Below are 20,748 nucleotides of genomic sequence, written 5' to 3'. Positions count from 1 at the left end.
CTGTGTGCAAAGAGAAGAACGGCTGTGCCTCACCCAGCAGGGCTCTGGGTACGCAGTGAGGAGTGCGGATTAAGGCTCTGTGAAACACAGCTTCTCCCCAGTGTGGTTTTCATCTGTTTTCACAAAAGGAGAAAAAAAGGAGCAAATACAAAAAATTGTTTGAATCAAACCAAAGTCATAAAATTTTTCTAAAACCTGACTTGGAGGGATCGTATACAACACCACAGAGAGTGACAGTTTTGACTTGCCGGTTTTGTCACAGTCCTTCCATTTTCTATGATGCTATATGTATATATATATATATTTGTTCTACCATGCTGCTGTAGGATTTCAGTAAACAGTTGCATTTTGGTTAAGGTATAGACTCCAATTCAGGCAAGGCTGGTTGCTTTTGTGGCGAGAAATAAAATTCTGTTTCTCTTCTGTACTGCTGGCTCCTTGTTTGAGAATTCTGATGCACATCATAGCCAAATTAGATGCAAAGCTAGGATCAGTTAAAAGAATTGGTGTGTTCAGCTGTATACACATGTACAAATGGTGAACATGAAGCACTGAATTATTGCTCAAAAAATTGTCCTTGAAAAGAGGAATGGAATTATACAACTTGAAAAGTTAATTTTTATTTTAACCATCTTTTACAAATTTTAGAAAATTTTACTATTAGCTGGAGCTGTTTTTTCAATCTAGAAAGGTCTAGGGTTCTTACTGCTCCAGCACTGAGTGTATTTTCTCAGCCTGTAGAAGTGTGACTGTGTCAATATAGTATTTAGGTCTATTTTATGAAAATTAAAACCAAATTCTTTTTACCAGCAGCCAACATCAATCACGCCCGGCCCCTCGCCATAACCTTTAATGCTAAAAAATGTTCCAAAAGGAAAATTTATTAGATCACCTATTTAGCTTCTCTGACATAATTCTGTCATGGCAATGAAGTGATTTACATGGAAAAATGTATTACCTCTGCTTTTAGACAAAATGAGTTTATGATGATTAATGGTTTCACTGCAAGTACAAGAGAAACTGGAAATGACCAGCCGTTTTAAAGTGAAACAGTGAAACGTGACCTATGCTCAGTTTTCCTCCTTATTTTCTTCACCTTTTGTAAAATGGTTTTGGTTTTGAGTAAATTAAAAAGTACAAGTTACATCTTGTAACTGAAACAAGCTATAAACGCAGGGTGTCCATGGTAACATCTCTGCATAACTGGAACTAGAGACAAAAGGGAGAAAGCAATTAACTCAAAGCACAGAGTCTAAACCACTGTGATGGTTGGGCACCCACACCACGTGTTCCACGAGTCGTTGTAGTCGCTGAGGGTGAGGGAGCTGGACGCGTGGTGTGGGGAGGAGCAGCCTCAAGGGGGTCACCTCCCACTGTCCTCCCCGCTCAGCGTTTCTGTGATTCTGTGCTACAACTGAATTCGGGCAGAGGACTTGGCACACAGAATGGTCCTATGAATGGCAAAATAGTATTTTGACAAGAAGGCCAAGAGCAAATGGTCTTTTCTGATCCATGCTTTAAAATGACACTTGAAACTTTTCCTTTAGCATCATCCAGAGCTGTCTTTTTCCTTAGATGTCATATAAATAACAAGTAATACATAAAGACTTAAACCAAGATGAGAAGATGAGCCTTAATAAGAGCTCTGAAATATTTTCTTTATATATGCTAACCAAACTAAATTCCAAAGGCTGTTATGGCAAAAGCTGTCCAACTATGGAAATTATTATATTTAGGAAACATTTAAATAGCGGCATTTTTTTCCAGATAGCTTACGGAACAAATTCAGTCTGATAAAAAGGCAGCAAATGTTGAGGTGAACTCTGCTGGTGATACAATCTGCATGGAAACTTTGCATCAGTCACAGGATGCAATGTTTGGGAATGAAAAGAGAGTAATTCGGGTCTGATGTACCAATCACGCTTTGCTGGGGGACCCCAGGGTCCGACGGGCAGGTGCCCGGTGGCAGCCTGTGACGAGCGCTGGGTGCCGGGCAGCGTTCTGGTGCCTCCGTGGAGCTTTGCTGCTAGAAGATCAGTCTGTTGAAACGTGGAAAATGAACTATCAGGGAGGAATGAAAACTGGATGCATTTACAGTCATGGTTTGTCCTTAGTGACATTGACTGGACGGCTGCCTTTGAGGGCAATGGAAAAATCACTTGCTGTTGGATTCTCTGCCTGAAAATGCATTTGCAAGTAAAAGCAAAGGCATATTTAAAGTAGTAATTAAAAATATACAAGTCATACTAACATTTTCAGGAAGACAGCCCTATCACAACAAGCATTTTAACTGTGTTATTTTTATTCAGATGATTAATCCATGTCTTGCATTAGGCATACATTGAATTTAGCATTTTGCTGCAGCCCTCTGTATGCAATCTTGAAATTTCAGCACTGTCATTCATTGATTTCTGCTAGCAGTACAGGCTTGGGAGAGCTCTGCAAGAGAGAACCATCTTTCCTGAATTACACCGTTGTTTATCAGGAGCCATGTACTGCTGTTCTATTCTCTGTTTAGATGGCTTGGCTTCTCCTCTGATACAGGTTGATGATGTTCAGTTCCCTGCTGCACGTCATTTGTTCATCTGCCTATTTGTTCTCTAACATGAATGATTTCCTTGGAGGAACAGCTAAAAAAGAGAGGAAGGAGGTTTAACACATCAGTACACAGCCCAGATACAAAAGGATGTTTTGTTCTCGGGAGTGCCTCTGCTTTGGTCTCCATTTGCTGTCATCCACAGCAATTGTTTGTGATTGAGTGTATGTTTGTAGATTATTACTATTTTTTTAAACTTGAGTGAAATCTGTATCGAGTTAAATCATCACTTGGATGTAGTTTCTACCTTGTCTTCCCTGTTCTGTCATATGGATCAGATGGTCTCTGTTAGACCCTTCACGTTGCTCATGTTTAAAGCCTCCCAGGGAGCTCGATGACAGCAGGTTTCAGTGTCTGTGTGACCTGCCCGCACACTCTGTTGCCTTTAGTGACCATGAGGCAGATGAGAAATGTGTTGAATTGAATCCACAAGAAATTTTTTTGCCTAGTTTGAGGCTTTTGTAATGCTCTGGGACTCATCCAGAATCCCACATGCTATGGCAACGTTCAGCCAGCCAGATGGCTGCACGATTTCTCTCGTGACTGCTGCCGAGCTGGAGGCCAGCCCCCACAAACTTCACACACTGCACCAAGTCTCGCTGGCTGAAACTGCCTCAAAATGCAGATGAGATTTGCACAGTGACAACTTGCTAGTTGAGAGGATGGGTCCTGTTGGCAGGCCTATCATTTCTGTTCCAGAGATCGTGCTCTTGGCTGTTGGTTTTGATCTGCCACATCACCTCTGTTTCCTCTTCAATCGTTGCCATGGTGCGTTGCCTGCAACCGTGTGCAAGGTTTTCAGGACAGGCTGAGCTGCGGCTGCAGCCCGGGTGGGGCCTGGGACACGCATCCCGCGTTCCCAGCCAGCACGCACAGGGATCTGGCAGCCCGGCCTCCCTCAGGGGAGCGTGCTGGTGCTCGGCGAGCCTGGGAGTGCATATGTAACGAAGATGCCCTCGTTACATCCTAAATTAACCACACTCGTCCCCCTTGCAGCGCTAAGAGGTGCTGTCATACTCAAGGCTTCGAATTGTGCTGTGCTGGGCTTCAGCTAAGGTCGCTGTACAGCTGCATGGCATCCAACTCACTGCCACCTTCTTCCAAGCTGCTTAAAATAATTGTAGAAATAAGCTTCTTATAATTACCAGAGGCTTCAAACAAAGGAATTTTGACCAACAAATTCCTGGAAGTTTGCACTGATGTGGTTATTGCCAGTTTAGGTATGGGCAAAGGTTTTTCTGGGGCTGAAAACTTACAGTTTGAAGGTGAGAACAGGACTTCTGGAGATATCCAACCATTGTGTAGGAGTAGGCTGCAGGACGTTTTCTGTTGGTACTCTTTTTCTGAGTCACATACATATTTAAAATATCTGAAAGAAAAAAAGATTGAAGAAACCTCACATTTTGCTTATCCCATTTGCTCTCTTGGTAAATGAGAAAATACTTAATGAAGCAACTGAGGCAGTCATTAATGATGGCAAATTGATTTTTTTTTTATTATGAGATATTAGTTTAATTTAATTTTCTGGCTGGGGGGGAGGGGTTGCTTTTTTTTTTGTTGTTGTTAAGATGTGTTTATATGTTTGCTGTCAGGAGACTGCGATGTGGTTGATTTCTACCCATAGAGCTCTATACAAAGAGTTTATGACCTAGTGAAGGCTTCGTGCATGTCTGTGGATGTGGGTTGGCAGGTGAGGAAGAGAACATTGAATGGAGGTACAGGACAAACACATTTAAAAGGAATGCAGTACGGGGCTAAACTGGTAGTATGGAGCACAACAGTGGCAAGAGGAAAGTGTCTGCAGGTTTTTCAATGTAGTGAGACATGATACATTTGAGAAGCACGTCATGGAAAGCCACGTCTGACTCCAGCTCTAGCAGCCTTAGTAGATCAGTCTGCTGCTTATTTTTGCAAAAAATATATTTTTATTTGGTTCAAGTATAATTTTGGGCAATACTCTCGAGGTTTAACAACCTCTGTTTTGTGCAAGTCTCACCACAGTTACCTCATTTCTCAATGTCTTTGAGGGGGATGATGTGCCTTTCCTTACTCCTGGGACATTTTCTTAGGGGTCTGCTTGCCTGGTTCCCAAGGTTAACTCCCGTCCTCTTGTCAGAAGCAGGGCTGCTATGTGCCCTGCATGGTCTCTAATAAAGAACCTACTTCTTTCCCTTTGGTCTTTTAACTATAAAATTTTGCTATCTGAATTACAGAAACATTACCAACTCCAACATTGCTATTATCTAAACATTGAGGATGATACTGCATTATTAAATGATACAGTTATTATAAGCACTCTTAATGTAAAGGACAAGTAGCATTAATACAGCTGGAGAACTAAGTGGACCACTTTTCAAGAGCCAAAAAGTTGCTTGTGAGGCAAGAAGCACAGAAGAGATCGCAGCCCGTAGAGACAACGGGTCACAACACGCAGAACTCTCTCCAAGATGGAGCATTGTGGTTTGGGATTTGTTTTCTCTGAGCCTTTATTAAAAATAGAGGCAGTGGTGAGATTATTGTAGAGCTCTACTATAGTAAGTCACTGGGCAGATATTGTATTTTCTGCATTCATGTTCTAGGAGAATAAAACAATGGCAACAGCAAATCTCTGGAGAAATATTTTTACCTGTGATTAATTTTAGTAACTGTGTAACTTTTATCTCCTTTCAGCTTACTCCGTTTCAGAAAGCTCATGTTCCAATATAGCTCATGTTCCGATATAAATGCTTGCACATCCCACCTAATGTTGTCACTAGTTATGGAAAAGGAGAGGGAAATAAAACTCAGAGAACTGTTTTTGAAGACAGGTAACTACTAGACCCGATACATTTATACATACAGGAGTATGCATATGTGTAATACATGATAAAAAAAAAATTAGATCATATATCTGAAATAGTTGCTGTACCTTATACTTATGGCAAGATAAATGTAAATCTGTGTCTCATTTCCATTGAAAAATGCTTCTTATTTCTGTTTCCTAACTACAGAGAGTTGACGGTCCAGGGAGGTGAGTCCACGTGATAGTGATTGGCTTCTGGAGCAACAAGGGAACAAGAACAGAAGGCTTCCAAACCACACTAAAGCAAAGGCAGCATGGAGCTGGAAAATGGAGGCAACATGCCTGAGAAACTCCTACTAAAGACCTAAGCTTAAGTAATTCTCCTTCACAGGCATCAGAGCAACATAGTAGAGACCCAGCTGAAATGTAGGGCAGCTGGATTTGTGTTCAGATATTTATGGGTAAACAAAGTAAATTAGTAATATGGTTGTTTGCTTATCAAGTTGTTTGCCTCAGGATGTAAAATTTTAGAATATTTGTTTATGTAACAACAGAAACATTTGGGAGAAGAAAAGCTCCCCTATCAAACATCCTATGTGTAGGATTACATACATAGTTGTGTGGGAAAAAATATTGTTTTGTAGTAATCTTTTCTTAACAATGTAATTCCTGCCACAAACAGAATGCCCTGTTTGATACAGCGAGCAGAGATTAAAGCCATCAGAAGTATGTTTTTTTCTTAACTAATGAATTCAAGTTCTATTGCTGCTTAATAGGTGGTCATCCAAGCACGGGGCAGATGGCAGACCCACACCAAAGCTCCCGGGAAGTGATCAGCGGCCCAGCGCCTCACCGGGGCTCTGATTTCACCTGCTGCGAGGGAGTCTCCTCGAGAGGCTGGCAGACCTCCAGTCTCTACCTGGAACTTCCAGCAAATGTTTAGAGAAGAAAAACAGTGATGAAACCCAACCAACACTGTCAAACAGGCTGCTGTAGGCCCTGTCAATCTATAGTCACATTTAGTTTATTCTGCTAGTACCTAGATATCTAATGCGTAATTACTGGAATGAACTTGAAGTGGTTTACAGGGTTCTTATGTTTCTTTTTTTTTTTCCCCTAATTGTCATGTTTGTTTTTTTCCTGTATAGCAGCGGTAGGATTCCAGAGGAGCATTAATGCATATGTTTATGCACATCTTCTACCCAAAGGAAATTCCAGAAGAAACCACTAAACCTTGCAGAGGTCTCATTCATGTGTATACAAAGAGCACTATGTCTACAACTGCAGAACAGAAGAGTTGTTCCTGCACAGCAAATCGGTGCAACGAGCAGCTTGGTCCCACAGAGCACAAGGTGTCACAGATTGCCGAGCCGTTCCCTCTTTAGTGGGCAGATCAAATCAGTCACAAAAACACGGCGTTACTGTCTGTGAAGCGTCAGGACAGGCTACTGAGTTATGTGGTGTGCTCATCCTTGGGCAGAGCAGCCACAGCGATTCCAATGGCTGCCACTGGCGACATCCCGCTCTGTGCCACATGGCAACGTGTCACCAGTGGATCGTAGGCCAAAGGCAGTACCAAAAACCATGGGCTGAAATTCCATAATGATCTCATTAACAGTTTGCTGCCCGTTCTGCTTTTGAAAAGAACTTCTGTTGACTTTCAAATACTTTCTACAACAACAGCATGACAGTTAAAGTACAGGACTTCAATGGGATGGCTAGAAACTGTGATATATCAGTGATATATCTATACAGGTTATCTGTTCAGTTTGATGAAATGGTAAAAGATGAGGGGAGCTGGTTAAAAAAAATACTCAGTTGTCTACATACCTCACAGCATTTACTGTGATTTTACTGCAAAATAACACAGCTACCTCATGTGTTCTATATCTAAAAACATGGAAACACGTGTTTTGTATCTGTTGTCAAGTACCCAGTTTACTTACCCGACTGTAACATAGTTGCAAGTTATTAAGGCTGGAATCTGTGCATTAATTTGGTACAATACCATTCTCGCTCAGGTTAGAGCAAAAAAATGATAATTGGTAGGTGGATTCAAATTAGAGTTTAATATCCCATGCAGCTGTTTACATCTGCTTAATTAAGCAGCAGTGACTTTACATTAGCATTGCTACGATACCATAAATACACACTATAGAAAAATGTACAATCATGTTAGCCACCCTCTTCATGTCAAATCAATGCAAGTTAGGTACTTTTTATTTCAGTGTTGCTTTTTAATGGTGAAAAAAGAAGTCGCCTTCACGTTTAAGGAGGATCTTCAAGTCTGATACATCTGGTTTTGGTACAAGTGCCAGGATTTTACAAAACGACTGTGCTCCTGTAGGCAGAGAGTTTAAGCACTAAATGAAGAGCTCTAACGGAAACCACTAACGTAATTAGTTGGAAGTCAGTGGGTAATTTTGCTTTTGGAGCCTTTACAAGAGCATCACAGTCATTTTGTACAGTAATAGGAGGCAAATAAATACCCATCCAGAAAAACGCGGTGCTGGTTTAACACTGAGGGAGTTCTAACACTCCGAATATGTAGCATAAACACTTTGCTTTCTGATTAAGGATCCCCTGAAGCAACACACACGTGCCTAAGTTGGTATTTTGAGAGGTGCGTATAATCGGGACATGTCAGTATAACAAAAATCGTGCTTTGGTCAGAACTATCAAAGTCTGTTTACCATCAGCATAAGAACACAACCGCAGTTGGTGCCGTTTTTAATGATTAGAAGTAATACATCGTAAAACAAAAAGCGAAAAAATTCCAGCGTGATACTTATAAACAAAGAACAAATATGCAACGAAAAAGCTTTGTTTTGCCTGATTTATAGTATTTATAATACAACAGATCATTAGTCTGAGGTAACACCAGTAATAACTTTTTAGTCCTTCAAGGACTGCTCAAAAATTAAGAACAGTGACAGTAACGCGTGTGATGGCAAAAGTGAGCCTGGATTACTAAATCAAGCAAATCCTTTACCCTTTTTAGGCAGGGATCTGTGGTTGCAAGTATAAAATTAGAAATCAAGTCTGTACAGTAGGAACTCCGGAACGCTGGAGTCCTGCATGGCACGTCATGAGCCCCTGCCAGTACTTGGAGTACAGCTCATTATGTAAAAATCAGACTTTTCAACAGAGAAAAGACCGTGTTCCAGAATAGCCCTTCAGAAATTTAGAATACTGTTAGTTTGCATAAAATAGCCAAACAAAAGAGGAATTCCGAAGTCCAAATTTTGGCATGAGGTAAAACCATGTGCATTTATTTCATGTGCATTTTAGAATTAGTAAGCATAAAATTAAATATGTTGACTGGGATGAATTCAGTCATACAAGTGCAAGTCTTCAGCTAGAATGGATTTCATGGCAGTTTATTTAAAAAATGTACCAGTAAATCATAAAAGAGGGATCATGTCCATTTAACGTTTATTGAAGTATACAGGAGGTTTTCTTTAGAATCAAATATGAGCATGAATATATGGCCAAACGTAAAATCTATCAAATTCAGTGAAAATTTTCTGACTTTAAATAGTAGCTGTAAGAATGACCAATATATATTCTTTGTTACAACCGCCCTCACTCTACAAGTAAAAAAAAATAATAAACATTCAGTAAACATTCTTTCCTAAGGTAGTTTCCCTTATATATCAGTGATTTATCCATTTCTTGTATACATAACTTTTTAAACATACCAATCAGTGGTTCTCACAATTGAAAAATAAAAGCACAAAAAAGTTTACACTCTTGTACAGGTAAATAAAAGATCATCTTGAATTAAACTGTATATCTTAAGGGCATAGTATAGTTTCAATTTCATTACCTATTACATAATTAGTTTCTTACATACAAATATTGACATATTTGGCTTGTGCTTCAAAGCCTTTGTGTCTAGAAAGTCCATGTCAATGCAACTCATAACTTGAAATCAGTGGGGATGTCCTTACTGCTGCTGGGTTTGACCTGTTCGTGCAGCAGAGTCTCTTCTGAGCTACTTGTGGCACTGCACTTCTCCGGGGAGTCCTCGCTGTCCGGATCCAGCCCTTCCGGACACGGAAGCTTCAGAAGTTCTTCCCGCAGCTGCGCTGTATGACGCTGAATATACAGAAAGATGTCAGCGTGGAAGACCACAGTTAAAACCACACTTTTCACAATGTTGGACAGTGTCAGGCAGAAAAAGAAGTCAGTCAAAAAGGTGTAAATGTACCGTTTCAATGACTGTATTTAAGGATTGGTGCTTCCCTTGTAGTGACAGAATAAGTAGCAGGGGCCACTAGGGACAAATTCAAGGCAGCAACCAGAACTGCAGCAAACAAGTGCATCAACAGAAACACCCTCTGTCTCACAATTGAGTCGCATCTGCATTCTGCGCTCAAAGCATAAACTGGCTTAGATGAGGCAGGTTATACAGTCAAAGCCGAGATTTTATAAAGAGTTCACGGTCTTGATGAGATCAGATATATAGAGATTTGTGTACTCATTATAGTAACTAACTATAACTTCCATTTTGAAGACAAGTCACATTGAAAGAATGCAAGTCTAGCAATAGAAAAAAAAGAGTCTCTACTTTTTTTTTTTTTAATTCTCAGGGGAAATAATAAATATAAAAATAATATAGGTCTGTTGTCTGTGCGGACACAAAATACACAAATGACGGTACTTGGCTAGAAGGGAAGAAAACACTATAATGGTTAAAACTGTTGATAAAAGTTGAACACAGAGTAAAACTAATTGTAACGGGCCACAGTTTAATAACTGTGCTTATCTATTCAAAAAGCTTGTTTCCTGCCAAGGAACTGGTTGCAGTACAACTTTATCCTAAAGCCCCACCCACCCTTAGGGAAAACAACAATAAACTCTCTCTATCTTACATGTTTATAAAAAAAATAGGCAGGACAGGTGCTAAAGGAAAATCTAACTTGTAGATGTTCTGAGAAAGTGGAGTGCATATACACTTTATCTCTTGACAGCTGGGAAACTGAGGTTTGTTTATGTGTCTTACAGTTGCTGGAGTTTTCTGTTACTGTTATTATAAAACCCAGTGGCTCAGCAATCTTATTGCCGTTTGTCATCTTTGGATTCAAGAACATAAAACTATAAAAAGCAAGTCTTACCTTGAGAGCTGCTGCATGATGGGACATGGTCCTGCCTACCCGTTTGTCACTGCTGTACTGCTGGATGTCTGCTATCCACTCCTCACACTGAGCCATGATCTCCACTCTCTTCAAGTAAAAATGTTTGTGGATGACCTGCAAGAAAATATTCCAAATGAAAGAACAGCAATAACGGTTTTCTATGAACCCTATACTTTAACAATATAAAATTTCCAAGACTCATTTGAGTCTAAGTGGATACAAGGAAAAATAATCAGTATAATCCAGCATTGAACCAGGATGCAGATACATTGTGGAACTTCTGTCCTTGGAGGTTTCCAAGACCCAACTGAAAAAAGCCATGAGAAACCTGGTCCGAGTTCAGCTGATCCCGTTTTCAGGAGGAGGTTGGCCCGGACGTCCCTTCCAGTCTGTACGAATCTATGATTTATGTGCAGTTTGCCCTTTCAGCGTTCGCTTGTGGTGGCTGGGTGAAGGGTAAATGAGCGCCAGAAATACAGTATCACACCAGGGAAAAGAAAAAGTGATAGCAGAACGTTAGACATGTTTTCCAGTTCAAAGATGATCTGACTGTGCAGGAGCTATGTATGGACACTCATGTGTGCACAGGGGCAGGGTTACACAGATGGAATATTAAGGCTTCTGTTGTTGCTTTCACAGTTTGTGTGATTAAAGAAGCACAAGTGGGAAGTACTAAAACATGCACCACCTCTTTCCTGTCACTGACCACTTGCTGCCTGCACAGCAAACCAACAAGCACGGGCACTGTCAAACAGCGTGAGCGCAGGAACAGGATGTGTCAGGGTCACACCGCTGAGGTGCAAGAGCTGCAGCCACAGCCACGTTCCCGAGGCAGAGGCAGCACCTCTGGGGACATGGGAACTCCCAGGCAATAGCAGTTGAGCTGCCCACAGTTTGGGTGGGAACCAGTATTTGAATCACATAGGAATTGTGGTATTTCTGTACCAATTTTTGTTTTACAATAACCCTTTGGACAAAGTTGTGTAACTCTGGTTAGCGTTGGCTTTGTCTTCAACAGCTTGCTAAAACTCCGCCTGCTGAAATAAACAATAAAATCAAAGAAATTTTATTGAGCACGGACTGTTCTTGGCAATATTGCTACATAATTGACAAAATCACCTTTCCCTCTAGAAGTTAGAGTATATAGCTATCTGTCCAAAGAAAAACTGCATATTGAAAGCATAACTGACTTTAATTCTGGATGTGTTCCTTATATCCATAATGGAGCTTGGAAGAACTCCCAAATACTGGAGTTTAGATCTCCTGAGCCTACCTGTCATTTAAGACACTGAAGGGAAGGCGGCTCAGATTTGTGAAGATGAAAGATTTATAAGTTGAAGGATAGATGTTCTTTCTTAGAGCTCAGTTTTCAGGATACCTTTACATTTATGTTACAGCATGATTATTATTGTTCAGGTTCCTATAAAATGACTAGAGAGTCTTAACAAGCACCTTGTCTCTCTGAGAAGTGCTGATAATCTGTACCAGAGACGTATTCACATTTGCATGAGGCTGCAGACAGAATCTAGTGTTCTTCCAAAGCTTGGCTCTTGCATCAGAGAAAAATGTAATGCTTTCCAGTGCCAAATTTCCATTTTTTGATATGTGAAGAAAGCTACATGTGCCTTAACATAATGACAGGGAATATGTATTCAGAGAAGCAGAAAGGGAGCTCTCGTTGCACAATGGATAAGGCACTGGGTAGGAACGCAAGTGTAAGGCAGAGTGCCTGTGTGTTTAACACAAAAGCTATCTTGGCTTCAAAGGTCTCCTTACTGAAACAGGCTATTGTAGCTTCATACTTCTCAGAGTCTGGAGGATATATATCATCATACTGTCCTAAAGACCTAAACACATGGAAAAATAGAGAATTGTATCTTGGAAAATGAGGAAAACTGCGGTTACCTAAACCAGAACAAAACAATTGGGATGCAAAGCTTTGAGGGGTTGGCCAGTTCTTTTCTGCACAGCAAAACTCTCCTCTGTTTGCAAGTAACAGAAGCGAGTTCCAAATGTCCAAGATACCTCTGCAATTGCTACCTACCTCTTAATGCTGCTTTTCACTCATGTGTGTGTGTGGGGGGGTTTAGCTTAACTCAGCCCTAGCTACATACATCATTTATAAGGCCTGGAGTTGTATTGTTTTCAGCATCTGCCTTCTGGTAACAACATGCTGTGCACAAGACATCTGTTCTCAGGGCAGGGCTGGTTTGCCATTCAAACACCCATCACCGGCTGGATGCACCTTCTTGCTGCACCTGCCTGGAGAGGGGCAGGACAGCAGCTTACAAGCTCCCTTTTCATACAAGTCGTAGACAAGCTATGCTGCAGAGTCAGCACAACAAGGCTGAGATTCTTTTGAAGAAAAGCACAATAATGGCAAACTGGGATTCATTTATCAACTACTATAATATTGCATTACCTTCATTTCTGTATATGTGAAAAGAAAGACAGAACGTTACTGTCAGGGAGCTCGCCACCTTCTGATACCTTAAATTAATTTAAACTTCATGTAATTTGAGAACTTTTTGCAAAAGCAAAACTCTTACATTTATCTAGAAAAGAATGACCTATTAGCAGAGGTTATTTGATTATGCGTCATGATATTATCTTTATCATGGTCTTCAACTTACTGAGTGAAACATTTAAGAGGTAATTTAGAACAACCACTGTGTTTTTCTTCATTAATTCAAGACACTAGAGTACACAGCAGGTCATTTTCCACCTGCGTGTGGATAAAATATTTACCTCCTGTCACGCAGGTGAAGTGTCCATGGTTTCTTATTCCAGAAGACACAGCAATTTCAATGGAAAAAGGTTTCTGCATTCCAAAGGATGTTTTTACAGGAAGGGATGGGAGACTACCCTCTCACTCAGATGCCATACTTAGCCATGTGTACAATCCTAAAATAATTACCCTTTCTCAGCATTTTAGTATGCAGACAATTGAAAGCACAGGTGATACTACAAGATGGTTCCATATCTCAGTTTAGACGTGGCAACAATTTTAGTGTCCAGAGTTAAATATGTTTTTCTCCAAGTATTTGCTGGCAGTACCGTGAGATGACTCACGGCTGACGAACCATTTTGCATTAATATTCATACAGATTCTCTTACTGATATATCTTCAGCTCTTTTTTCCTTGAATCCTTTGCCATATATGTTTAAGTCCCTAAGAAGTAAATTATTCTATGATGCTATGGGTGAGTTACTCTATTTTCAGGAACACAAATTAAACAATTGGATTTCTTTCAATATTTTTTAAGACAGCGTGGATGCATTACAGTTAGTATTGCTGCATCAGCATCAAGACAGTTGTTTTCACGAGGCACAGATTTCTACATTAGCGCAGATGCTTTGTGGATCTTTCCATAAATAACATGAAGGCTGGAATTTTTTTGAAGGTATTTGTCCAATTTGCACTGTTTTGGTGTATTTTAAGTGTGTCCTAATACTTGCTTCAAATTCATGTTTCTTGGAAAAATACTTGCTGTCAGCCATGCTGATAACAAACACACAGTGCCCACTTGTAAGGCTGACCAGCACTTGTCACAGGGAAAGTAAAAGGCACCACCTGGCACTAAGAATGAGCCAAGCTGTATGAACCATTTTTTAAATCAAACCGTGCCCCAAGCCTCCTTACAGGTCAGTCCCAATTTGTGTGTGTTCCCCTTTCCTAGAAAAGAATCTGGGAAGTCAGGTGCCCCTTATTCACTTTACTCTCTAAGTCAGTTGTCCCAGGAAACAAAGAGGAGCCTGAAAGGGATATCTCATGCATGCTTCCAAATACCTGCATTATTCTTAGTGCTCAAACGAGATAAATAAATATTTACAGTGTGTCACAAAACCTACCTCCTTAAAACATGGCGATGGATTTCTGATTTGTTCGAGCATTGCCCACTTGACCGTTGCCTGTCGGATGTTTCCATCATATTCTCTGGAGCTCTGAGTACCACTGGGAGTACCTCTTGATCGTTCATAACCCGGTTCATTAAAATATGGTTCTGCTACCAGTATTAGGGATTGGACAGACACTAACACCTGTTAAGAGAAGAAATTAAATATTAGAATTGTGCTACCCACTTGTTTTTACAAATATAAATACTTCTGCCCACCTTATATGCAAAACCACTTCTATGGCAAATATTTTTTACTACATTTGTAATATAGGTTACGTCCATGCTTTCAAGCCAAAAACCATGATTACACATAAAAAACATCAAGTCCTACGACTGTATATTTAGCTCAAATACTAACAAAATGACAAATATAAGTTAAAAAATAACAAAAACCTACAAAAATACAAATATAAGTAAATGTTTAAAGGAAGAGATATCTGATTGCACCCTTTTGTGAAAGAAAGTGTATTCATCAAGTTCTCAGTCAACAATTCTTTAAGTTTTTCTGTGGCTGAGCTTACTGATTCTAATTCTGAACCAGATGGAAAAGGAACAAGGGAGTCAAATCTGAACCACTGAAATTAATTTAGTATAGACACACTCCCGTTTTTTCTTTCAAACACATTCAGTTGGTTTATGTATATTTTTAGCCCTTTAGTTTCAGGTTTTACATACTACACTGTGTCATATGCCATTAAAATGAAACCTCAGTATTTATCCTAGATAGGGAAAATAAAAAAGTGTTTTCAGTGCTATATCAACAAAGCACCAGCTACTCTGTGATAAGGAAATTTTGTCCCTTTCAATTTTATTACTGAGTACATGTGGGAATAGGTGCTTACATATATACAAGGCATTTAACTCTATGCCCAAATATTCCTAATATAAAACAAAAGAATTAAGTACATACATAGGACACTTAAGAATCCAAATGTGTATATATTACATATTCATGACTTGATGTTTGGCTATTTTTCCATTATTAGAATGTTTGTCCCTAACATCTTGTTGTATTTAATAAAAATTATGTTACTGCGAAAATGTTGTTATACAGGTAGAAAGACGTAATTGACTTTTTTTTAAATGAAGGACAGGTTTTTCTTACATACTCAGGACAAAGTCCAGCAAGAATTTTAGGGATTACAATTCTGTGACACAAACCTAGTTTCAGAACTGTAAAGAATTCAAAAACGGTGATTCGAACACTTACATTTCCTCAAATATTGAAAAAGTGATATGTTACATGCCTACGAATGGCATTTCCAGCCTACTTTTCTAGCATTTTCCTGGCATACTTAGGTGCGAGCCACCCACTGCAGTACATCAAATATGTCAGGGCAGCTGTTTCTGGAACTGACTCTCCTCCCAGCCCAGATACAATCTAAAGCTTGAAGCTGCTCCCTCATTTGGCAGCCCAGTTTGAGGATTTGGGTATGGATGACAACAGCCCTTCTTTTCCTTGGAACTTGCAGAACACAGAGCTGCCATCAGCCAGGGGCCACGTCAGTGACAATTAAAGACGTTGGTACTTTCACAGGGCAGCACCCCAACAAGGAGGAGCTGTGCTTGGTGTCTACACGTGGCCTTCTCTCAGAGCGCCTCTTGCAGCAACGCCAGCACAAAAGCCTTCCCGCTTTCCATGCTCTCTGCGATGTGTCCGTGCTCCATAGACACAACGCCAAACCAGGAACTCAGATTAAAGCAACAGCCAAAGAATCGGTGCGATGACGCAGGTTAGTCCCACCACCACTCACAGAACCCCCTCTGGCTCCTTCTGGGGCCACGGCACTTTCCAGCTGTAGCTGTGGAGTTGCTTTGCTTGAGCTGCAGCACAGCAGGGCCACCCAGGGCAGCAGGTCTTTACCCTGTCGGGGCAGGGGGCTCCGCAGTGAACCAGCATCTTTGGCTGGGCTGAGAAGGAAAATTCAACAAGTGTTTGTGTTTCTCAGGCAGGTGCTCCAGCTACCTGCTGTCACACGGTACCGTGTGCGCCATCACACTGCCTCCAGCGCCTGACATGCATTCAACAAGAAGTGGCCTTGGCTATTTTGTGTTACATGTACAAAATTCAAATAAGGATAAATGCATTAAAACATAGAGAATGTGCCTTGCAAATTAGGTTCCAGCAAGAAAATGGCCACTTATGAAACCAAAAAAGGTGCAAGGCTTCAGGTACCTGAGGCGTTTTGGTGATCTGTGGCCCTTACATGTGTCTGGAAGTAGGTGGGTTTTGCCTTTTTTTAAAAAAATATATATATTATACATACATATATATATATATATTTCAAAATAGCTGTGGTAAAGCAATTTGACAGTATGCAGCATTGTACTTTCTTGGCCTTAGAAAACAGTTGTTATTATACTTTGAATTATAATTGTAATGAATGAGAAACTCTAAACTGATCTTCCAGTTTCATTTGGGTTATAAAAGTTAATTTCTGAAGTATTTTGGGTGGTCTGACAATAGTTTAATCTTTGAGCCAGAAAAAACATGTAGGGCTTAATTCTTTCCAACTGATTTATTTAGTCCTACAGCTGTTTTCCATTTAACAACTATGAAGTGTTTTTCACCCCGTATGGGGGTTGGGGGACCGGACTTTTTCCTACAGCTTTTTTACTGTTTTCAAAATGAAACTCTGAAACACTTTTAAATTTGAAACTTAAATGGTGCATGAGATTCCTAACAATCAGTTACAATATTTTGATCTAAGAAAAAAGATTAATGAAAATAAGGCTTCCTAGTGCTTATACATTTCTACATTGATTTTATAGTCCAAAATTTCAGTTTCTCTCTTGATTAACAAGTTGTATTTTGGTAGATTTATACTGTGTAAGGAACCACAACTTAGATCTCCAAATTGTAACTAACCTGTGAAGAGAGAGGGAGCATTAATATCTCCAAGGATGGAAATTCCACAGTCTCTCTTGGACATCATCCTAGTGTTTGATGACCCTCACAGTGAAAATGTTTTTCCCAATATTTAAGCAAAAGTTCCCATGTCCCTGCATTTTCAAGAGGTGTCTGGCTCCATCCACTCCATACCTTCCCCATTCCGGTACCGACAACACCAGTAAGTTCTCTTTGCATTGGTCCAGCCACTTTGCCACCACTTATAATGCACATCTCCTTGATCTGGTGACAAGGGTCTTTGTGCAAAGCCAGGCACCTCACTATGGAAGGCAAGCAGGGATGTGCTGCTCGCCTCCAGTAAAGCCACACTGCCCATCTTCAATCACTTTGTCTTTCGTGTACTTGACAACAGCTTCCAGGAGGATTTGCTCCATAATCTTCCCAAGGACCACAAGGTGTTGCTGACCAGCTTGCAACTCCCCAGTTCCTCCTTCTTGCCTGTCTTGACGCTGGGTGTGAGATCTGCCAGGAAGGTTCCTTGATGGTTCTGACCTTCTGAAGATGAGAGCTGGTGGCTTTGCAGCAACACTGGCTGGCTCCCTCAGCACCCTTGGACGTGTGAGATGTGGAGCCATGAACACGGGGGTCCAATCAGCTTGAACACTGTTCTCTGCTGTGGGCAATTCCTCATTCTCACAGACTATCCTAGTGAGGGCTCAGGGAGATGGAAAAGCAAACCTTACCCCTAATAAATGATGCACAGATGACCTCTGCCTTTTCTGCATCCCTGTCAGTACACTCCCTGCCCTGCTGAGCAGCAGGGAAGCCAAAGGAAAATGTGTTCTTTCGCTGCCAGCACACTTGTAAGAAGCCCTTCTTGCTCCTCTTTATATCCCTTGCCATTTTCAACACTGGCTGAGCTTTGGTTTTCCTCTACCAGGTTTTTGGTTTTCCCCTGGTTTTTGGTTTCTCTCCTGAATGCTTGGCCAATGTCTATATTTCTCATGAGTAGCCTGTCTCCTCCTTCTACCTTCTGTGTACTTTCTGTTTGTAGTGGAGCTTAAGCAGTTGTTCCTGGTTCACCCATGCTGGCTTTCTGCCACTCCTGCTTGATTTCCACACACAGGAACAGACCATGCTTGAACTTTTAGGAGACTGACCAACCAGATCTCCAAGGCCAATTCTTGAACAAGCTGAAATCTGTTTTGCTGAAGGCCAGGGCTGTAATTCTACTACGCTGAAACAGAAACTGTACAGTTTTTTAGTATTTGGAAGAGAAAATGTACCTTGTGCTATGTAATAATTACTCCAAGGAAGGAATAAATTCAGAAAGTGGCATAGGAAATAAGCCATTGCAAGCTTTACTTTCATTTAATGTATGTGCTTATTAGTCAGTGTATTTCTATGGCATAAAGCTGAAAATTATAAAGGGCTGTATGTCCTAATAAATTCCAGTAGAATTTAACACTAATTGTTATTGAACACAGCACACCTACACTTTAACTCCCTTCAGCTTTATTCCTCTGTTTAGCTTATTCATAGACTTTGGAGGAGCACCTTCACAGTTTGGATTAGGACATTTCACCTGCTCATCTCTCACAACGTGGAGTTTGCTTCGTTTTCACCACAAATAGCTTGTGATTGAGAGTTCCAGGAGTTGATGCCATCTTGCAGGCTATTTTTTTTTAATCAAATATTTGAAATCATCCAAGCAAAGTCCAGGCAGTGCAGGAATGAGCTGCACATATGAACAGCCACTCTTCCAAGACAAAACCAATAGAAATATTGGTTGGAAAGAGCACTTTGAAGAACTTGTCTACTCTGCAGTGTTTGTTTTCTAGTGTTCCAAGGATGTTTTCTGGAGTTTCATCTTATTTATGGTTGAGAAAGAAAATTCTGGTTTAAAAGCACTAGAAAAAGAATCCTTAGGACCAACAGACCACTTACTACTTCTAAATAATATCTACCGAAGAGAAGGAAGAAATGCTCACCTGCAAAAAACTCGATGTTTGGGGATTCCATTTCTCTTCTGGCCTTCCATGCCATGTGTTAAGTATGCTTAAACACACCTGAAAAGGTGACATTATTAATACCACCGACAAATATTGTGATAAAATTGTTCTGCTTGGGCAGAACAGAATGTTAACTTTCCATTTAAATTTTTTTAGACAAACTTTTGTATATCTGCATTCTAGAAGACAAATCTGTTTCTTATGAAACTAATTTGAAATCAAAGCAGATAAAAATAATGTGGATAAACAAGAACAGGATGTTAATAAATGAGCAAGGCAAGGTAGATTACTTTGCTTCAAGGAAAACCTATGGTTCTTGTGGCTCCAAAAATAAATGAATCACGAATACTACCCAGTTCTTTACTTTCATCTTTAAATGCTGTTGTGACTCTTATTGTTGTGGTTTTTAAAAGACAATAATTCTCCTTAAGCACATGAAATGTGGTTTCTGTCACACAGACTGTCAAGGAATTGAAAATATTCCTTAACTTTTATCACTGATCTGGACTTTAGGGAAGTCTATGGAGTTCTTGAACCTTATCACGAAATGCAACAATCAAAGACAGGGAACACAAAGAGACAAAATAAACAGAAGAAACTTAGAGGTATTTGCCAAGATTTAATGCTAGGCAAAGAGAAAAGGACATAAAGTCTGCAGTATGAATTATGTTGTTTCCATGTTAAGAGAAAATCCCATGTCTAGCACTGGAAAGAGGTGTAACAGCTTGTGAAAACAGGGGACATGGGGAAGCCACGAACAACAGCAGAATAATGGAAAAACGTTTGCCTATGGATTAAATATTGACACACACACACAAAGCTGAAGGAGTGTAGAAGCGCTACAGATGAAGCTACTTAGTGGGACTGTGCTTGGTGGAGGCACACACGCAGCCATCTCTACAGCTCTGTAGGGAATTCAACGTGTGCTGATTTTTAATATACACAGATGTCGCATCTCCCTGATATGCACTTGGATTTTTGTGACCTTTCTGGAGCCTTCAGAATGAGCCACACCATACCAAGCAGATGGGGGGAGGGAAGGGAGGAAACTTGTTTGTTTTAACTTTTATTGCCAAAAGCTTAATAATTGTTTTCTGAAAAATACTCAAGTCCATATTTTGGAGTTAAATTTTCTTTTATAAAGGATACCAAGGTTAAGAAAAGTCTTGTATCTTCTCTAAAGAAGCATTTTTGCACGGAAAGAGAGACACAAGGCACTTGGCAAACACATTCAGCTGCAGCTGATATGAAGCACGCTTTGCCCATGGAAAGGGTATTTTGGCTGGCCAAAACAGATTTCTGCCTGGTCAATTTAGCAAAGCAGGTGGAAAAGAACATTTTTCTAGAACAAAATTACTTGCTTTTTGATCCAATCCAACTCATAAAGGCTTTAAAAAAAATCTTCAAGACTATTCAGAGAGAAGATCATTCCCATTTGAAACCCTTCATGTCAGTTTGAAGACCAGT

The 20,748-nt window shown here is 40.2% G+C and overlaps 1 protein-coding gene across 12 annotated transcripts in view; it reads right to left on the bottom strand.

Annotated features, from left to right (window-relative positions):
- Positions 1 to 8,621: 8,621 nt before the first annotated feature.
- The window catches only part of BIRC6 (baculoviral IAP repeat containing 6), a 185,547-nt gene continuing 173,420 nt past the window's right edge, over positions 8,622 to 20,748 (bottom strand). For all 12 annotated transcript variants that reach the window (XM_065057989.1, XM_065057997.1, XM_065057992.1 and 9 more), the window contains 4 exons: positions 19,261 to 19,338; positions 14,372 to 14,560; positions 10,499 to 10,633; positions 8,622 to 9,479 (listed from right to left, as the gene is read on the bottom strand). In XM_065057989.1, coding sequence (XP_064914061.1) covers positions 9,300 to 9,479; positions 10,499 to 10,633; positions 14,372 to 14,560; positions 19,261 to 19,338 — 582 coding nt within the window. In that variant the 3' untranslated portion in view covers positions 8,622 to 9,299. The remainder of the gene's footprint in view (positions 9,480 to 10,498; positions 10,634 to 14,371; positions 14,561 to 19,260; positions 19,339 to 20,748) is intronic.

Source organism: Columba livia, chromosome 3 (genome assembly GCF_036013475.1).
Source record: "Columba livia isolate bColLiv1 breed racing homer chromosome 3, bColLiv1.pat.W.v2, whole genome shotgun sequence".
NCBI lineage: Eukaryota > Metazoa > Chordata > Aves > Columbiformes > Columbidae > Columba > Columba livia.
Note: the sequence above shows the minus strand (reverse complement) of the source record. Positions and strands in the feature narration are given on the sequence as shown.